The following is a 17,750-nucleotide window of genomic DNA, read 5'->3' on the forward strand; positions in this document are numbered from 1 at the left end:
AGAAGATATTTTCGCGATTTTGACGATTTTTTAAATAGCTCGAGAATTAAATTTCGCGGTTTTGATATTGATACAATAGAAACCTAATGCAAAAGGTTATTTTCGCCAGTTTTTATTTTCGCGATTTTATGTCCACTCGCGAAATTCGCGAAAATATAAACCTCGCAAAAATTTCTACTTTTACAGTATTTAGTCAGGCCAGGTCAGTTAAAGAATGGAGTAACTGGTTAACTAACAAGTGCCACCACAGGATATGTACAGCTCATGATTTGTGTATACTTTTTACACCTATACATAATTTATTTTTCTTATTAACAGTGGTCTTCAGTGGAAACAAAGAACCAATCTGGTAGAATAATTTCAACTGGAAGCCTGTGTGTGTTGTCTTGAAGCCTGATCTTGCAACCTGTACTTCTAATCCATGGTGAGTTCAGGGACAGGTGCAATCACTGAGGTCTAGAATTTTGTCACAAAGTGTTTGAAGCTCAATCTTAATTCATTTGATTTCGGAAAAGAATCAGTTTTATATTATACTAGACTCTACTATACTATACTATACTATACTATACTATACTATACTATGCAGGTACTTATAAAGCGCTCTTACAAAGAAAATCAAGTATCACAGCGCTTAACAAAAGAAAATTACCAAGAAAAACAACATACAAGAACATACAACAAATCATTTATCAAATAAATGAGTCTTTAAATAAGACTGGAACTTGTCACCAGTGTTGGAGATACATGGCGGGGGAGTTTATTCTATCAAGGAGAAGGTCCTGCTACAAAGAGCCTTTTCGGGCTTGAGATTGGAATTCCAATTTCCTTTCTCATGAAGTAATTAAGGGCTGAGAGTAAAATTGTACATTAATTGATTGTGTTTGGCGAGCGAAAGGGGGGGCAAGAAATTTTGGCGAGCCGAGGGGGGGGGGCAAGCAATTTTTGGCACACGTTCATGGGGCGCCTTTTAAATAAAACGCTCTAAAAAGGCTTAGGAAATGCTTTAATATGCAAATTTTCCTGCTCGCTGCGCTCGCAACATATATTTAGACCATTTAAGGTTTGAAAATTGGGAACCCAAAAATTTAGCATGTGTAAAGGGGGGGGGCAAAGATTTTTTGGCAGGCCGAGAAGGGGGCAAGTGATTTTTGGCATGCAGGCCGAGAGGGGGGGCAAGCGATTTTTGGCGTGCTAAAAACTCATCCAGATTTATGAAAAGCTGGCAGGTGCATGACCCATTCAGAATTTCATCAAAGTTCAATCTGTAGCCAAGTTCTATAAAACATCCATATTCCATGTACTAAGTACTCACATTTTATGGAGACTCGATGTTTCGAAACCTACATTTGTCTGCTTAATGCTACAAGTTGGTAAGTGAGATAGCATCCATGTGTAGCTGCTATGTATCAAATGAGTACAATCCAGGAGGGGGGGGGCAGGGGGTAATCAACTTTAGAAGTGACAGGTATTTGCCTATACTGGTGTTGTGAAGTAGGGGCCTATCGTTACAAAACATTGTTTTAAATAGGGTCATCATTGGGTACCAACAAAATGAAAATGATGAAAAAGAGGTAATTGGGTATATAAGATTTTTTAAAAGGGGTTGTCATGTAGAAAGTTTCCACATTATTTTGTGACATTTTGATAATACCATTCTAGAAAAAAGGGGTCATCGGGTAGCCACGCCTAAAAATAAAGTTGGGTCATCGTATAGTCGACTTCAAAAGAAGGCTATTGACAGGCACATCCCATCACTTCTATAGTTGAGTGCTCCCCCCCCCCCCAGTACAATTTACTTTTGGGAAATTGCCAAATGTTCACAGGGGAGCTATTTGCACTTACAGCACCCTATATAGCACCCTAATTGCATGATTGTAATAATTATCTAGAGTGCATGTGCTACTACAAGCCAGCACAGCATTTTCTCCCTAGGGAATTGGCATGGAATGACTTTACAGTAAAAGTTTTCATAATATAGGCATTCCTTAAAAACAGAAAGTAGCAAGATTTGAAGCATTCTCATTTGTCACAAATGTTTATTTCTTTAACCTTTCATTAGTGGATAATGAGACTAATATTAACTTAATTTTCTTATCAGTATTTTCAGATATTTTGGGCCAGTGATACTCAATGGACAATCACTGAAGATAATTTTAACTGGAAGCTGGTGTGGATTGTTTGGAAGCCTGATCTTGCTCCATCTTGCATACATGGTGGGTTCAGAGTGTATAACTAACTAAAATTACACTGCTTCCTCTAATGTTGGTTGGATAAAAAACACGAAAGACCAATACACAGACTCATTTTAAAGGAACAATGGAAAGGAGACGTTTAAAACCATTTACTTGTATATACTGTAAAAGTAATTTCCATTCTTTGGAAAAATTAAAATCTCATGTGAACAGACACATGATCAAATATGACCGGGCGCATCAAAAGAAAAAATTCATGATGGATGATGATAATCTTCAAAGACATACACAAAAGGACAAGATGATAAAATCGCAATCTAAAAGATTTTTTTTCACAGAAGTTGATGCTCTAAATACAATCGGGACTAAAACTGAAGAGAAACCCTTTCAATGTGGGGTTTGTCAGAGAACCTTTGATCGTAGATATCATTTGTCAATGCACATTAGAACTCACACCAATGAAGAGAATCTTTATCAGTGTGAGTATTGTCAGAAATGCTTTAAAAGATACCATACTCTAAAAATCCACATAAGAACACACACCAAAGAGAAACCATATCAGTGTGATCATTGTCAGAAATGCTTTGCAACTTGCCTTAATCTTAATAGACATGTCAGATCTCATACAAAAGAGAAACCATATCAGTGTGATCATTGTGAGAAATGCTTTGCAGCTTCCAGTGAGCTTAATAGACATGTCAGATCTCATACCAAAGAGAAACCATATCAGTGTGATTATTGTGAGAAATGCTTTGCAAGATGCAGTAATCTTAATAGACATGTCAGAACTCACTCCAAAGAGAAACCCCATAAATGTGAGTATTGTCAGAAATGCTTTGCAATTCCTAATGGTCTCAAAATCCACATTAGAAGACACACCAAAGAAAAGCCATATCAGTGCCAATATTGTCAGAAAGGCTTTGCTGATCCTAGTGGTCTTAGAAACCACATCAGTGTGCATACAAAAGAGAAACCATATCAGTGTGATCAATGTATGAAATGCTTTGCAGCACAACGTTATCTTTCTCAACATGTCAGAACTCACTCCAAAGAGAAACCTTATAAGTGTGAATATTGTCAGAAATGCTTTGCAATTCGCCTAAATCTTAATAGACATGTCAGATCTCATACAAAGAAACCATATCAGTGTGATCATTGTGAGAAATGCTTTGCAGCTTCCAGTGATCTTAATAGACATGTCAGATCTCATACAAAAGAGAAACCATATCAGTGTGATCATTGTGAGAAATGCTTTGCAAGACGCAGTAATCTTTCTAGACATCACATCAGAACTCACTCCAAAGAGAAACCCTATAAATGTGAGTATTGTCAGAAATGCTTCAAAACAAAAGGTGTTCTAAAAAAACACATTGGAACACACACCAAAGAGAGCCATATTAGTGTCAGTATTGTGGGAAAGGTTTATAAATCTTTGTAATCTTAGTTACCACAAAAAAGTGCATGAAACCGTATCAGTATGAGCATTGTCAGAAGTACTTCTCAGTATCCAATTATATTGCATGACACATCAGAACTCATGCCAAAGAGTAGCCTTATCAGTGTAAATGTGAAGAAAAGCCAGATATAAAGAAACTACTTCGCATCTCATAATCCTGTCAGACTCAAATTCTCCACATCCCATGATATGTTAGCATTTTGTAACTTACAAAAATTACTGCTCGATGCTAAGTCAATGTTTAGAATCTTTTATTTGACATGGTCTGATCCAATCGGACCAAAGTTTGATATTTTGAAATTTAGCTATTATCATTTCCAACATGCTCATCAGTAGACACTGTACTGATATTGAAGTCCCTAGATACATCCCTGTAATCTTTGGTTGCTAAGTTATAAACTTTTTATGTATCAGTTTTCTTATGTTTTATATTTTGTTTTGGTTTTCCTCCATCTTTACCCACATTTTGCAAATATTGGTCTCATGGTATCAGATCATGTCACATAATTATATGTGCGAAATTGTCAAACTTGTCAAGGTATTCACAGAAACAGAATAAAAGTATCAGATATGAAACTAAATGAATGAGATTAGTTTGATTGATATAACTTGTGCTCATGGTTCCATTTAAAGCAGGGAAAGGTTGCAACCAAATCTAGTAATAAAACTAAACATCTCAAAAAAAGTAACTAACCCCCTTAGGGGCTGTGCAATATAATTGTGAGCCCTGGGGAGGGTAAAATTGGGGGGCAAGAAATTTTGGCGAGCGAAGGGGGCAAGCAATTTTTGGCTACCCGAGAGGGGGGTGGCAAGCAATTTTGGCACACATTCATGGGGCGCCTTTTAAATCAAACGCTCTACAAAGGCTTAGGAAAACAGTACGGAATCGCTTTAATATGCAAATTTTCCTGCTCGCTGCGCTCGCAACATATATATATAGACCAATTAAAGTTTGCAAATTGGGATCCAAAAATTTGGCATGTGTAAAGGGGGGGGGGGGCAAAGATTTTTTGGCGGGCCGAGGGGGGGGGAAGCGATATTTGGCAGGCCGAGAGGGGGGGGCAAGCGAGCGAGCCGGGGCGCATAATTATTGCACAGTCCCTTAATACGGGTGATTGTATTACAAATCTGTAAAATGCGTTGGAAGCAGATTATATTCAGGCCTCCAGAAAATTTTCTGCTGTCTGGGAACTTAATGACAAGTGCTGGAAATTTTCTGTGAAATAACTGAAATAGGCCTATGTGCGCGTAGCGGACATCACGAGCGCGAAGTCCTAACAGCCGGGGTCCAGGTCTCAGGGTTTAGATGCAATCTCGTGCAATCTGAGCCTTATTTTGGAACAGTTTTCTATAAAAAATTTACATCCTTTTTCACAAAAAAACAACTTAAAATTTCAAAGTATTACTGTCAAAACTCACAAATTTCCAACAATGTCATTTTTTTGTCGTAAGTCATAGTACATATATATAGTATATGATTGATATAATCACATCTAGGGCTCAACCGATTATTGGATGTCGGATGTCGGTAAAAAAATTCAAAAAACAATTTTTTATTTATTTTTTAACATTTTTTTAGAAGTATTCTGCAACTTTGAAGAACCACTGGACCTATTCTGAAGGGCTAGGATTATTCACAGATAATTTGAAAAAAAAATGGAAAAAAATTACGAAAAAATTACAGTTTGTTATCCTTAATATGCAAACCATTAACTTGTGTTTACCTCGTCATCTATCACATATTATAAATGCATGGAAAACCAATGCATCTATAATATGTGATAGATGAAGAAATAAACATTAGTTAATGGTTTGCATACAGGATAACAAACTGTAATTTTTTTGTAATTTTTTTTCTGATTTTTTTTTCTTTTTTTAAAATTAACTGCGAATGATCCTGAAATTTCATAATAGGTACAGTGGTTCTCAAGTTTTTTTTTTTGCATTTTTTCTGTGACCTCTGTGACCTTTCTGGGAACGCCGTTCCCGCGGTTTCTGGAGGCCTGATTATATTTCTGCACATTTTGACACCTCATTTGTAGCAATTGACTAAATATTGACGTAACAGCATACATTTAAATCAATGTAGCCCAAGATTTGGAAGTTACAGTAAATTCTATTGATTTTGCATTCAGTGTAATTGAAGGAAATCTGTGTAATGATATCTGAGTGTTTTTGTACTGTAAAAATTTGTATGTAAGTGCAACTTTCAAATTTGGAGCTCACTACATTAAAGTGACCGGTGTTTTATTGTTTTCTGTGCTATCGTATCAAATGAGGTGTCAAAATGCGCAAAAATAAATTCTGCTTCCAACGCATTTTACAAATTTGCAATACAATAGCCCCTTTTGAATAATGTCCATTATTTAAGGGGGGTTAGTTACTTTTTTGAGATGTTTAGTTATGTTTGTAGGGCTTTGTTGATCCTTTTGTTTGTTCCCAAGTTCCTTAGTTAATTATGATGGGTGATATGAATTAAATATCATGATTGTGAAGTGATCAAAAAAATCTTTTGTACATGTATAATGAAAAAAAAAAAAAATTAATTAAGGGTCTTGATATATATGATTAGAAAACAATCAAATTAAAAAGTTTCTGCTCTTTATTTTGGACATACCTGAAATGATTTTGACAACAAACTACATGATTTTTGATTGATTATGTCCATAGTGTGGATAGTACCGTATTGTTTGTAATAAATGCTCCCCTCTAATAAACATGCCCCCTCCAATATTTTTTCCGTTAAAAATTGACAAAAATGCAAACATTTCCATGTCATATCATGTGAGTATAATCTTAAAACTTGCATCAGTCATCTCAGTCATGCAGTGACAATCCCTAAATTGAATGGACAAAACATATTATGACTCAACTTCCATCCATTTCATTGCCTAATTATGGTAGAATTTCACCAGATTCTTGCTTTGATGATGCACTTACCACGAAAATGTCATTTTCCACCCCTCCTTTTCTACAGGAGCACCATTGGGAAATTGAATCAGATTTTAAAGGGTTTTTTTCATTGACAATATTCACTTCCAATAAACGCCCCTTTTGGAAAAATGCAACACCCCCGGGGCGTTTATTACAAACAATACGGTATGTGAAGTATATAGCATTTATAAATATTGTGTATTTGTCCTGTTGGTTTTTTTTTTAATGAAAAATAAAAAAAAATATATGAATCTGAATTTTGAGTAAATTAACTTGATGATGCTTCTACTGAAGGTGATGATGTCTACTTAGAGAATAAACGATATGAATTTTTTTTTTTTTTTTCTCTACTGTGTGTTCGCCTGCCTGTGTCATCTATCACATGGTAGAAGATAGTAAAAAAAAAATTCATACCATTTATTCTCATTCTTAGGCAATTATTATTTTAATAACTATAAACTATTTTTTAGCATAAATTAAATTATCATCATTGTGTGCATACTTAGTAGACCTACACCTACAACATGATAAATATGTGAGCCTCAACAATTGTGTTGCGGGTTATCAATACTTGTGATGATGTAGGGTCCATCTATGGCCTGATATGATAGACAACACCCAATATCATAAGATTGTCCAATCAGATTATGTGTCTGCAAACTAGACCACACTGGCACCCACTGAATTAAGAATGAATAATCAAATACATTCATGTAGTGAGCAAATACACCCAGTGATGCTATCTACTGTAGATAGCAAATACATTCAGTGATAATGTCTACTGTATATAGCAAATACACTCAGTGATAATGTCTACTGTAGATAGCAAATACACTCAGTGATAATGTCTACTGTAGATAACAAATACACTCAGTGATAATGTCTACTGTAGATAGCAAATCCACTCAGTGATGCTGCCTACTGTAGTTAGCAAATACACTCAGTGATAATGTCTACTGTAGATAGCAAATACCTTCAGTGATGATGTCTACTGTAGTTAGCAAATACACTCAGTGATAATGTCTACTGTAGATAGCAATACCTTCAGTGATGCTGCTGTAGGTAAATACACCCAGTGATGCTATCAACTGTAGATAGCAAATACACTCAGGGATGCTGTCTACTGATGCAGACAACTAATGCACTCAGTGATGATGTCTACTGCAGATAGCAAATACATTCAGTGATGCTGTCTACTGTAGATAGCAAATACACTCAGTGATGCTGTCTACTGTAGATAGCAAATACACTCAGTGAAGCTATCTACTGTTGATAGTAAATACACTCAATGATGCTGTCTACTGTAGATAGCAAATACATTCTGTGATAGTGTTTACTGTATATAGCAAATATACTCGATGATGTTGTCTACTGTAGATAACTAATACACTTTGTGATGACATCTGCTGTAGATAGAAAATACATTCAGTGATGCTGTCTACTGTAGATAGCAAATACATTTAGTGATGCCGTCTGCTGTAGATAGCAAATACACTCAGCGATGTCTACCGAGATAGCAAATTCACTCAGTGATGCTGTCTGCTGTAGTTAGCAAATACAATCAGTGGTGCTGTCTACTGTAGATAACTAATACACTTGGTGATGCTATTTGCCCCCCCCGACCAAGAAAGCTGGCTATACACGCCCCTGCTCTCATTCCAACCATGCAACACATGCCATTTGGTAGAAGTAGCACATGATGAGATGGTGAAATCATTTCCCAAATGTGTAAGAGTTTACTATAACACCAAAGAGAAACCATATCAGTGTGATCATTGTCAGAAATGCTTTGCAACTTGCCTTAATCTTAATAGACATGTCAGATCTCATACAAAAGAGAAACCATATCAGTGTGATCATTGTGAGAAATGCTTTGCAGCTTCCAGTGAGCTTAATAGACATGTCAGATCTCATACCAAAGAGAAACCATATCAGTGTGATTATTGTGAGAAATGCTTTGCAAGACGCAGTAATCTTAATAGACATGTCAGAACTCACTCCAAAGAGAAACCCCATAAATGTGAGTATTGTCAGAAATGCTTTGCAATTCCTAATGGTCTCAAAATCCACATTAGAAGACACACCAAAGAAAAGCCATATCAGTGCCAATATTGTCAGAAAGGCTTTGCTGATCCTAGTGGTCTTAGAAACCACATCAGTGTGCATACAAAAGAGAAACCATATCAGTGTGATCAATGTATGAAATGCTTTGCAGCACAACGTTATCTTTCTCAACATGTCAGAACTCACTCCAAAGAGAAACCTTATAAGTGTGAATATTGTCAGAAATGCTTTGCAATTCGCCTAAATCTTAATAGACATGTCAGATCTCATACAAAAGAGAAACCATATCAGTGTGATCATTGTGAGAAATGCTTTGCAGCTTCCAGTGATCTTAATAGACATGTCAGATCTCATACAAAAGAGAAACCATATCAGTGTGATCATTGTGAGAAATGCTTTGCAAGGCGCAGTAATTTTCTAGACATCACATCAGAACTCACTCCAAAGAGAAACCCTATAAATGTGAGTATTGTCAGAAATGCTTCAAAACAAAAGGTGTTCTAAAAAAACACATTGGAACACACACCAAAGAGAGCCATATTAGTGTCAGTATTGTGGGAAAGGGTTTATAAATCTTTGTAATCTTAGTTACCACAAAAAAGTGCATGAAACCGTATCAGTATGAGCATTGTCAGAAGTACTTCTCAGTATCCAATTATATTGCATGACACATCAGAACTCATGCCAAAGAGTAGCCTTATCAGTGTAAATGTGAAGAAAAGCCAGATATAAAGAAACTACTTCGCATCTCATAATCCTGTCAGACTCAAATTCTCCACATCCCATGATATGTTAGCATTTTGTAACTTACAAAATTACTGCTCGATGCTAAGTCAATGTTTAGAATCTTTTATTTGACATGGTCTGATCCAATCGGACCAAAGTTTGATATTTTGAAATTTAGCTATTATCATTTCCAACATGCTCATCAGTAGACACTGTACTGATATTGAAGTCCCTAGATACATCCCTGTAATCTTTGGTTGCTAAGTTATAAACTTTTTATGTATCAGTTTTCTTATGTTTTATATTTTGTTTTGGTTTTCCTCCATCTTTACCCACATTTTGCAAATATTGGTCTCATGGTATCAGATCATGTCACATAATTATATGTGTGAAATTGTCAAACTTGTCAAGGTATTCACAGAAACAGAATAAAAGTATCAGATATGAAACTAAATGAATGAGATTAGTTTGATTGATATAACTTGTGCTCATGGTTCCATTTAAAGCAGGGAAAGGTTGCAACCAAATCTAGTAATAAAACTAAACATCTCAAAAAAAGTAACTAACCCCCTTAGGGGCTGTGCAATATAATTGTGAGCCCTGGGGGAGGGTAAAATTGGGGGGGGGGCAAGAAATTTTTAGGAAAGGGGGGGGAAGCAATTTTTGTAGAAATTTTTTGGCACACATTCATGGGGCGCCTTTTAAATCAAACGCTCTACAAAGGCTTAGGAAAACAGTACGGAAACGCTTTAATATGCAAATTTTCCTGCTCGCTACGCTCGCAACATATATATCTAGACCATTTAAGGTTTGCAAATTGGGATCCAAAAAATTTGGCATGTGTAAAGGGGGCAAAAGAATTTTTGGCGGGCGAGGGGGGCAAGCGATATTTGGCAGGCCGAGAGGGGGGCAAGCGATTTTTGGCGAGCCGGGCCGCATAATTATTGCACAGTCCCTTAATACGGGTGATTGTATTACAAATCTGTAAAATGCGTTGGAAGCAGATTATATTCAGGCCTCCAGAAAATTTTCTGCTGTCTGGGAACTTAATGACAAGTGCTGGAAATTTTCTGTGAAATAACTGAAATAGGCCTATGTGGCAGAGCGACATCACGAGCGCCAAGTCCTAACAGCCGGGGTCCAGGTCTCAGGGTTTAGATGCAATCTCGTGCAATCTGAGCCTTATTTTGGAACAGTTTTCTATAAAAAATTTACATCCTTTTCACAAAAAAACAACTTAAAATTTCAAAGTATTACTGTCAAAACTCACAAATTTCCAACAATGTCATTTTTTTGTCGTAAGTCATAGTACATATATATAGTATATGATTGATATAATCACATCTAGGGCTCAACCGATTATTGGATGTCGGATGTCGGTAAAAAAATTCAAAAACTATTTTTATTTATTTTTTAACATTTTTTAGAAGTATTCTGCAACTTTGAAGAACCACTGGACCTATTCTGAAGGGCTAGGATTATTCACAGATAATTTGAAAAAAAATGGAAAAAATTACAAAAAAAATTACAGTTTGTTATCCTTAATATGCAAACCATTAACTTGTGTTTACCTCGTCATCTATCACATATTATAAATGCATGGAAAACCAATGCATCTATAATATGTGATAGATGAAGAAATAAACATTAGTTAATGGTTTGCATACAGGATAACAAACTGTAATTTTTTTGTAATTTTTTTTCTGATTTTTTTTTCTTTTTTTAAAATTAACTGCGAATGATCCTGAAATTTCATAATAGGTACAGTGGTTCTCAAGGTTGCCGAAAACTTTGGGGGGAAATTTTTTTTTTTTTTTTTTCATTTTTTTTCTGTGACCTCTGTGACCTTTCTGGGAACGCCGTTCCCGCGGTTTCTGGAGGCCTGATTATATTTCTGCACATTTTGACACCTCATTTGTAGCAATTGACTACTGACGTCACAGCATACATTTAAATCAATGTAGCCCAAGATTTGGAAGTTACAGTAAATTCTATTGATTTTGCATTCAGTGTAATTGAAGGAAATCTGTGTAATGATATCTGAGTGTTTTTTTTTTTGTAAAAATTTGTATGTAAGTGCAACTTTCAAATTTGGAGCTCACTACATTAAAGTGACCGGTGTTTTATTGTTTCCTGTGCTATCGTATCAAATGAGGTGTCAAAATGCGCAAAAATAAATTCTGCTTCCAACGCATTTTACAAATTTGCAATACAATAGCCCCTTTTGAATAATGTCCATTATTTAAGGGGGGTTAGTTACTTTTTTTGAGATGTTTGTAGGGCTTTGTTGATCCTTTTGTTTGTTCCCAAGTTCCTTAGTTAATTATGATGGGTGATATGAATTAAATATCATGATTGTGAAGTGATCAAAAAAATCTTTTGTACATGTATAATGAAAAAAAAAATAATTAAGGGTCTTGATATATATGATTAGAAAACAATCAAATTAAAAAGTTTCTGCTCTTTATTTTGGACATACCTGAAATGATTTTGACAACAAACTACATGATTTTTGATTGATTATGTCCATAGTGTGGATAGTACCGTATTGTTTGTAATAAATGCTCCCCCTCTAATAAACATGCCCCCCTCCAATATTTTTTTCCGTTAAAAATTGACAAAAATGCAAACATTTCCATGTCATATCATGTGAGTATAATCTTAAAACTTGCATCAGTCATCTCAGTCATGCAGTGACAATCCCTAAATTGTACGGACAAAACCTATTATGACTCAAACTTCCATCCATTTCATTGCCTAATTATGGTAGAATTTCACCAGATTCTTGCTTTGATGATGCACTTACCACGAAAATGTCATTTTCCACCCCTCCTTTTCTACAGGAGCACCATTGGGAAATTGAATCCGATTTTAAAGGGTTTTTTTCATTGACAATATTCACTTCCAATAAACGCCCCCTTTTGGAAAAATGCAACACCCCCGGGGCGTTTATTACAAGCAATACGGTATGTGAAGTATATAGCATTTATAAATATTGTGTATTTGTCCTGTTGGTTTTTTTTTAATGAAAAAAAAAAAAAAAATATATGAATCTGAATTTTGAGTAAATTAACTTGATGATGCTTCTACTGAAGGTGATGATGTCTACTTAGAGAATAAACGATATGAATTTTTGTTTTTACTATCCTCTACTGTGTGTTCGCCTGCCTGTGTCATCTATCACATGGTAGAAGATAGTAAAAATAAAAATTCATACCATTTATTCTCATTCTTAGGCAATTATTATTTTAATAACTATAAACTATTTTTTAGCATAAATTAAATTATCATCATTGTGTGCATACTTAGTAGACCTACACCTACAACATGATAAATATGTGAGCCTCAACAATTGTGTTGCGGGTTATCAATACTTGTGATGATGTAGGGTCCATCTATGGCCTGATATGATAGACAACACCCAATATCATAAGATTGTCCAATCAGATTATGTGTCTGCAAACTAGACCACACTGGCACCCACTGAATTAAGAATGAATAATCATATACATTCATGTAGTTAGCAAATACACCCAGTGATGCTGTCTACTGTAGATAGCAAATACATTCAGTGATAATGTCTACTGTATATAGCAAATACACTCAGTGATAATGTCTACTGTAGATAGCAAATACACTCAGTGATAATGTCTACTGTAGATAACAAATACACTCAGTGATAATGTCTACTGTAGATAGCAAATCCACTCAGTGATGCTGTCTACTGTAGTTAGCAAATACACTCAGTGATAATGTCTACTGTAGATAGCAAATACCTTCAGTGATGATCGATGTCTACTGTAGTTAGCAAATACACTCAGTGATAATGTCTACTGTAGATAGCAAATACCTTCAGTGATGCTGCTGTAGGTAAATACACCCAGTGATGCTATCAACTGTAGATAGCAAATACACTCAGGGATGCTGTCTACTGATGCAGACAACTAATGCACTCAGTGATGATGTCTACTGCAGATAGCAAATACATTCAGTGAAGCTATCTACTGTAGATAGCAAATACACTCAGTGATGCTGTCTACTGTAGATAGCAAATACACTCAGTGAAGCTATCTACTGTTGATAGTAAATACACTCAATGATGCTGTCTACTGTAGATAGCAAATACATTCTGTGATAGTGTTTACTGTATATAGCAAATATACTCGATGATGTTGTCTACTGTAGATAACTAATACACTTTGTGATGACATCTGCTGTAGATAGAAAATACATTCAGTGATGCTGTCTACTGTAGATAGCAAATACATTTAGTGATGCCGTCTGCTGTAGATAGCAAATACACTCGGCGATGTCTACCGAGATAGCAAATTCACTCAGTGATGCTGTCTGCTGTAGTTAGCAAATACACTCAGTGGTGCTGTCTACTGTAAATAACTAATACACTTGGTGATGCTATTTGCCCCCCCGACCAAGAAAGCTGGCTATACACGCCCCTGCTCTCATTCCAACCATGCAACACATGCCATTTGGTAGAAGTAGCACATGATGAGATGGTGAAATCATTTCCCAAAAGTGTAAGAGTTTACTATTTGCAATATTTTTGGACTGTTAATAGGCACTCTTTCAAAACAAATGAAGCTTTGAATCTGTTACTGGATAATTTGACACTAATGGGTGACTAACATAATTGGTCTTCTGCATTTTCAGATATTTTGATCCAGCCATCAGTAGAAACCGTAAGCACTGCTTGGATATAACTAGAAGCCTGATGTGTGGACTGTCCTAAAGCCTGATCTCCTTCTGTGCATGGTGGGTTCCAGGTGTCTGACTAACTACCATCTTAAATGAATGGTTACTTTACAGACTCATAAAAGAAAGAAACAATGAAAGGAAGAAGTTTAAAACCATTAACTTGTATATTCTGTAAAGGTAACTTTTATTCTTTGGAAAAATTGAAATCTCATGTGAACAGACACATGATCAAATATGACCGGGTGCATCAAAAGAAAAAATTCATGATGCCGATGGATGGTGCTAATCTTCAAAGACATACACAAAAAGACAAGATGATAATATCTCAAGCTAAAAGCACTTGTTTCATGGAAGTTGATTCTCTAAATACAATCGGGACAAAAACTGAAGAGAAACGTTTTCAATGTGTGGTTTGTCAGAGAACCTTTGATTGTAGGTTTAAATTGTCAATGCACATTAGAACTCACACCAATGAAGAGAATCTTTATCAGTGTGAGTATTGTCAGAAATGCTATAAAACATATGGTGGTCTAAAAATCCACATGCCAAGACATGTCAGAACGAACTCCCATAAGTGTGAGTATTGTCAGAAATGCTTTGCAAGTAAATGTAGTCTAAAAATCCACATTAGAACACACTCCAAAGATATGCCATACCACTGCCAGTATTGTCAGAAAGGCTTTGCCAATCATAGTGGTCTTAGAAGTCACATCCTTGTGCATACAAAAGAGAAACCATATCAATGTGAGTATTGTCAGAAATGCTTTTCAAGAAGTAATGGTCTAAAAATTCACATTAGAACACACACCAAAGAAAAGCCATATCAGTGCCAATATTGTCAGAAAAGGTTTGCTGATTCTAGTGGTCTTAGAAACCATGTCAGTGTGCATACCAAAGAGAAACCATATCAGTGTGATAATTGTAAGAAATGCTTTACAACACACAGTCATCTTAAAAGACATGTCAAAACAACTCATACAAAAGAGAAACCATATCAGTGTGATCAATGTAAGGCATGCTTTGTAATTAACAGTGATCTTAATAGACATGTAAAGATAACTCATGCCAAAGAGAAAGCATATCAGTGTGATCAATGTAAGAAATGCTTTGCAGCACACACTTATCTTTCTCAACATGTCAGAACTCACTCCAAAGAGAAACCCCATATATGTGAGTATTGTCAGAAATGCTTCGCAACAAAGGGTGTTCTAAAAAAACACATTACAATACACACAAAAAAGGAGCCATATTAGTGTCAGTATTGTGGGAAAAGGTTTATAAATCTTTGTAGTCTTACATACCACAAAAAAATGCATGAAACCGTATCAGTATCCAATTATATTATGTCCACATGAGATCTCATGCCAAAGAGTAGCCTTATCAGTGTAAATATGAAGAAAGCCAGATACAAAGAAACTACTTCCCATCTCATAATAAATCCTGTCAGACTCAAATTCTCCTGATATGTTACATAGCTTTGCGTAACTTACAAAACGTTACTGCCCTAGTTATGCGATACTAACCAAATAATGGTTATGCTGGAGTTGGTGTTTGGATCACTAAAAATTGCCTTTTTTGACAAAAAATAAAAATATGGAAGGTGAAACCTTATTTTGACTAGTAATATGTACAATTTGTAGGTCTTTTGGGGAAAATGTGTTATCTTCAATACAAAAGGTCAAATGTTTTGAATGATCAATAGTTTTTCCTCCTAGCTACATGTACGTACTCTCTTAAGTACATCATCATGATCATTGGATTAATTAATTTTTTTTGAGGACTGTTAAATATCAAATATGAAAAATATCAAGTTTTAATAATTTGCCAAGGGGAAGCAAAGGTTTTTTGGCAGGTCAAAAGGGGGGGGGGGCAAAGATGTTTTGCAGACCACATTAAGAATTCACCACCCCGAGGGTAAACATATTTCAATTTGTTACTGCAGAATATCAGGTTTGAAGATACCTTGATGAAAGTATACAAGAAGTTTTTAAATTTCGCAGTGCAATTTTCATGAGCAAAGAAGTCGAACAAGTCAATCTACATTTTGAAAGTGTGAGTCCGATTTCCAAATTAGTCTTAGCTGATTTCGCTGAAATAAGACAAAATCAGATTTGATTAAGCATCAACTACTGCCCACGGTGATCTGATAATAATTATGCTTATCACAATAGACCATTATATACTAATATGGTTAATATATACCCAACTGTGTCCTCCCAGCACAAAAGTGTTATGATTGCAGACAGTTCTGCTCCACTTTTTAATCTCTAATTTTTGGTTTTTGAACAATATAGAAACTAAACTAAGTATTTGAAAAGACCAATTCTCCAGGCCCAAAATCACCAGAAATTTTAAGGAGTGGATGCAGACTATATGTGTATGCACTTGATCTTGGATGTGTGGTAGTCTGTAAAAACACCATGTAACATTACTGAATTTAACAACTTGAACTCATCAATCATGGTATGTACATGTACCTTTTATGTACCGTATTCATTCCAATAAGCGCCCATGTCCCAATAAGCGCCCACCCAGGGTATTTTCAATTTGCTAAAGGGTACCATTAATGTAGAAGTGACAGATACACGTTGATAAAGTGAAAAAGCTGGAGGACTACCGGTACAAGTTCTGTGTAAACTTGCAATATATTTTCTGCATCAGAAAAGCTCACGAGAATGCATCAGGACCCTTTTATAATGTACCGTACATAAATTTGTTTCTAATAAATGCACCTTACGAAAAAAATCAGGTAAACCAGGTAAAAAATAAGCGCCCACCCAAAATGACTTTGTTTAGCGCCCTGGGCGCCTATTGGAATGAATACGGTAATATAATTTTGGTTTTTCTTGTTCCTTTCCCCCATGTACAATTGTAGACAACATCAGCTAACACTAGTGTGGGGCAAGCAGGTTAACGACTAGATTTCATGGACAATACCTCTACTCTGCTCATTCAGTATCATAAAACAAACATTCTCATGCAGTGCTAAAACCCAACCATTTCATTTAATATTTCAGATGTTCTAGCATTGAATCACTTATAGCACCACCAAGATAATACAGAAGTAAATGTGAGAAAGACATCTTGGCTTGAACTGACTGCAGTGAAATTTGTACGTTGGCATAAGCTAGAGCAACATCTTTGTGAAATCCATTTTAACACCAATTACTGTTTGTAAACAAGAATTATGGAAGTGAAACTTCTGAAGCCATTTATTTGTAAATTTTGTAGGACAAGGTTCTATTCTTTAGACATATTTGAATCACATGTACAGGCTGAGTCAAAAAGAAGTAACCTCTTATTTGAAGGGCTGTAACTAGAGATCTGTAAAGAATCTGCTGAAAATGAAAATATTATTGGAAAGAGTAAATTCTACACGTCTAAATAAAAAAAAGAATTGTTGTAATTGCGCACAGCAAACTAAAGTTATACTCATTTGAATGCAATCACCCATTTTTGTAGCTGCACACGGCCGATTGATTTTCATCCATTTCAATTTCGAATCAACAAAGTACTAACAGGATTTATTGTTGAATTGACAACTATTGCTTTTAATTAATTACAAACGGCATCCCCAGAATGAAGTTCATGACGGTACTGTAGTTTGTAGGGATACCAATTCAAGTCTTACGAACGATCTGGCAGAAGCTTGACTGGGGAATGTT

The 17,750-nt window shown here is 35.5% G+C and overlaps 1 protein-coding gene across 3 annotated transcripts in view; it reads left to right on the forward strand.

Moving 5' to 3' along the window:
• Positions 1-17,350, forward strand: part of LOC140157309 (uncharacterized) — a 42,310-nt gene extending 24,960 nt beyond the window's left edge. For 2 of the 3 annotated variants that reach the window (XM_072180452.1, XM_072180453.1), the window contains 2 exons: positions 319-424; positions 2,099-4,337. In XM_072180452.1, coding sequence (XP_072036553.1) covers positions 2,317-3,630 — 1,314 coding nt within the window. In that variant the 5' untranslated portion in view covers positions 319-424; positions 2,099-2,316 and the 3' untranslated portion in view covers positions 3,631-4,337. Of the gene's footprint in view, positions 1-318; positions 425-2,098; positions 4,338-14,040; positions 14,143-17,102 lie in introns of those variants that run through there. The other variant, XR_011859663.1, reaches the window with a different exon arrangement.
• Positions 17,351-17,750: the final 400 nt, after the last annotated feature.

The sequence above is a fragment of the Amphiura filiformis genome, chromosome 7, assembly GCF_039555335.1.
Source record: "Amphiura filiformis chromosome 7, Afil_fr2py, whole genome shotgun sequence".
NCBI classification, from domain to species: Eukaryota; Metazoa; Echinodermata; class Ophiuroidea; order Amphilepidida; family Amphiuridae; genus Amphiura; species Amphiura filiformis.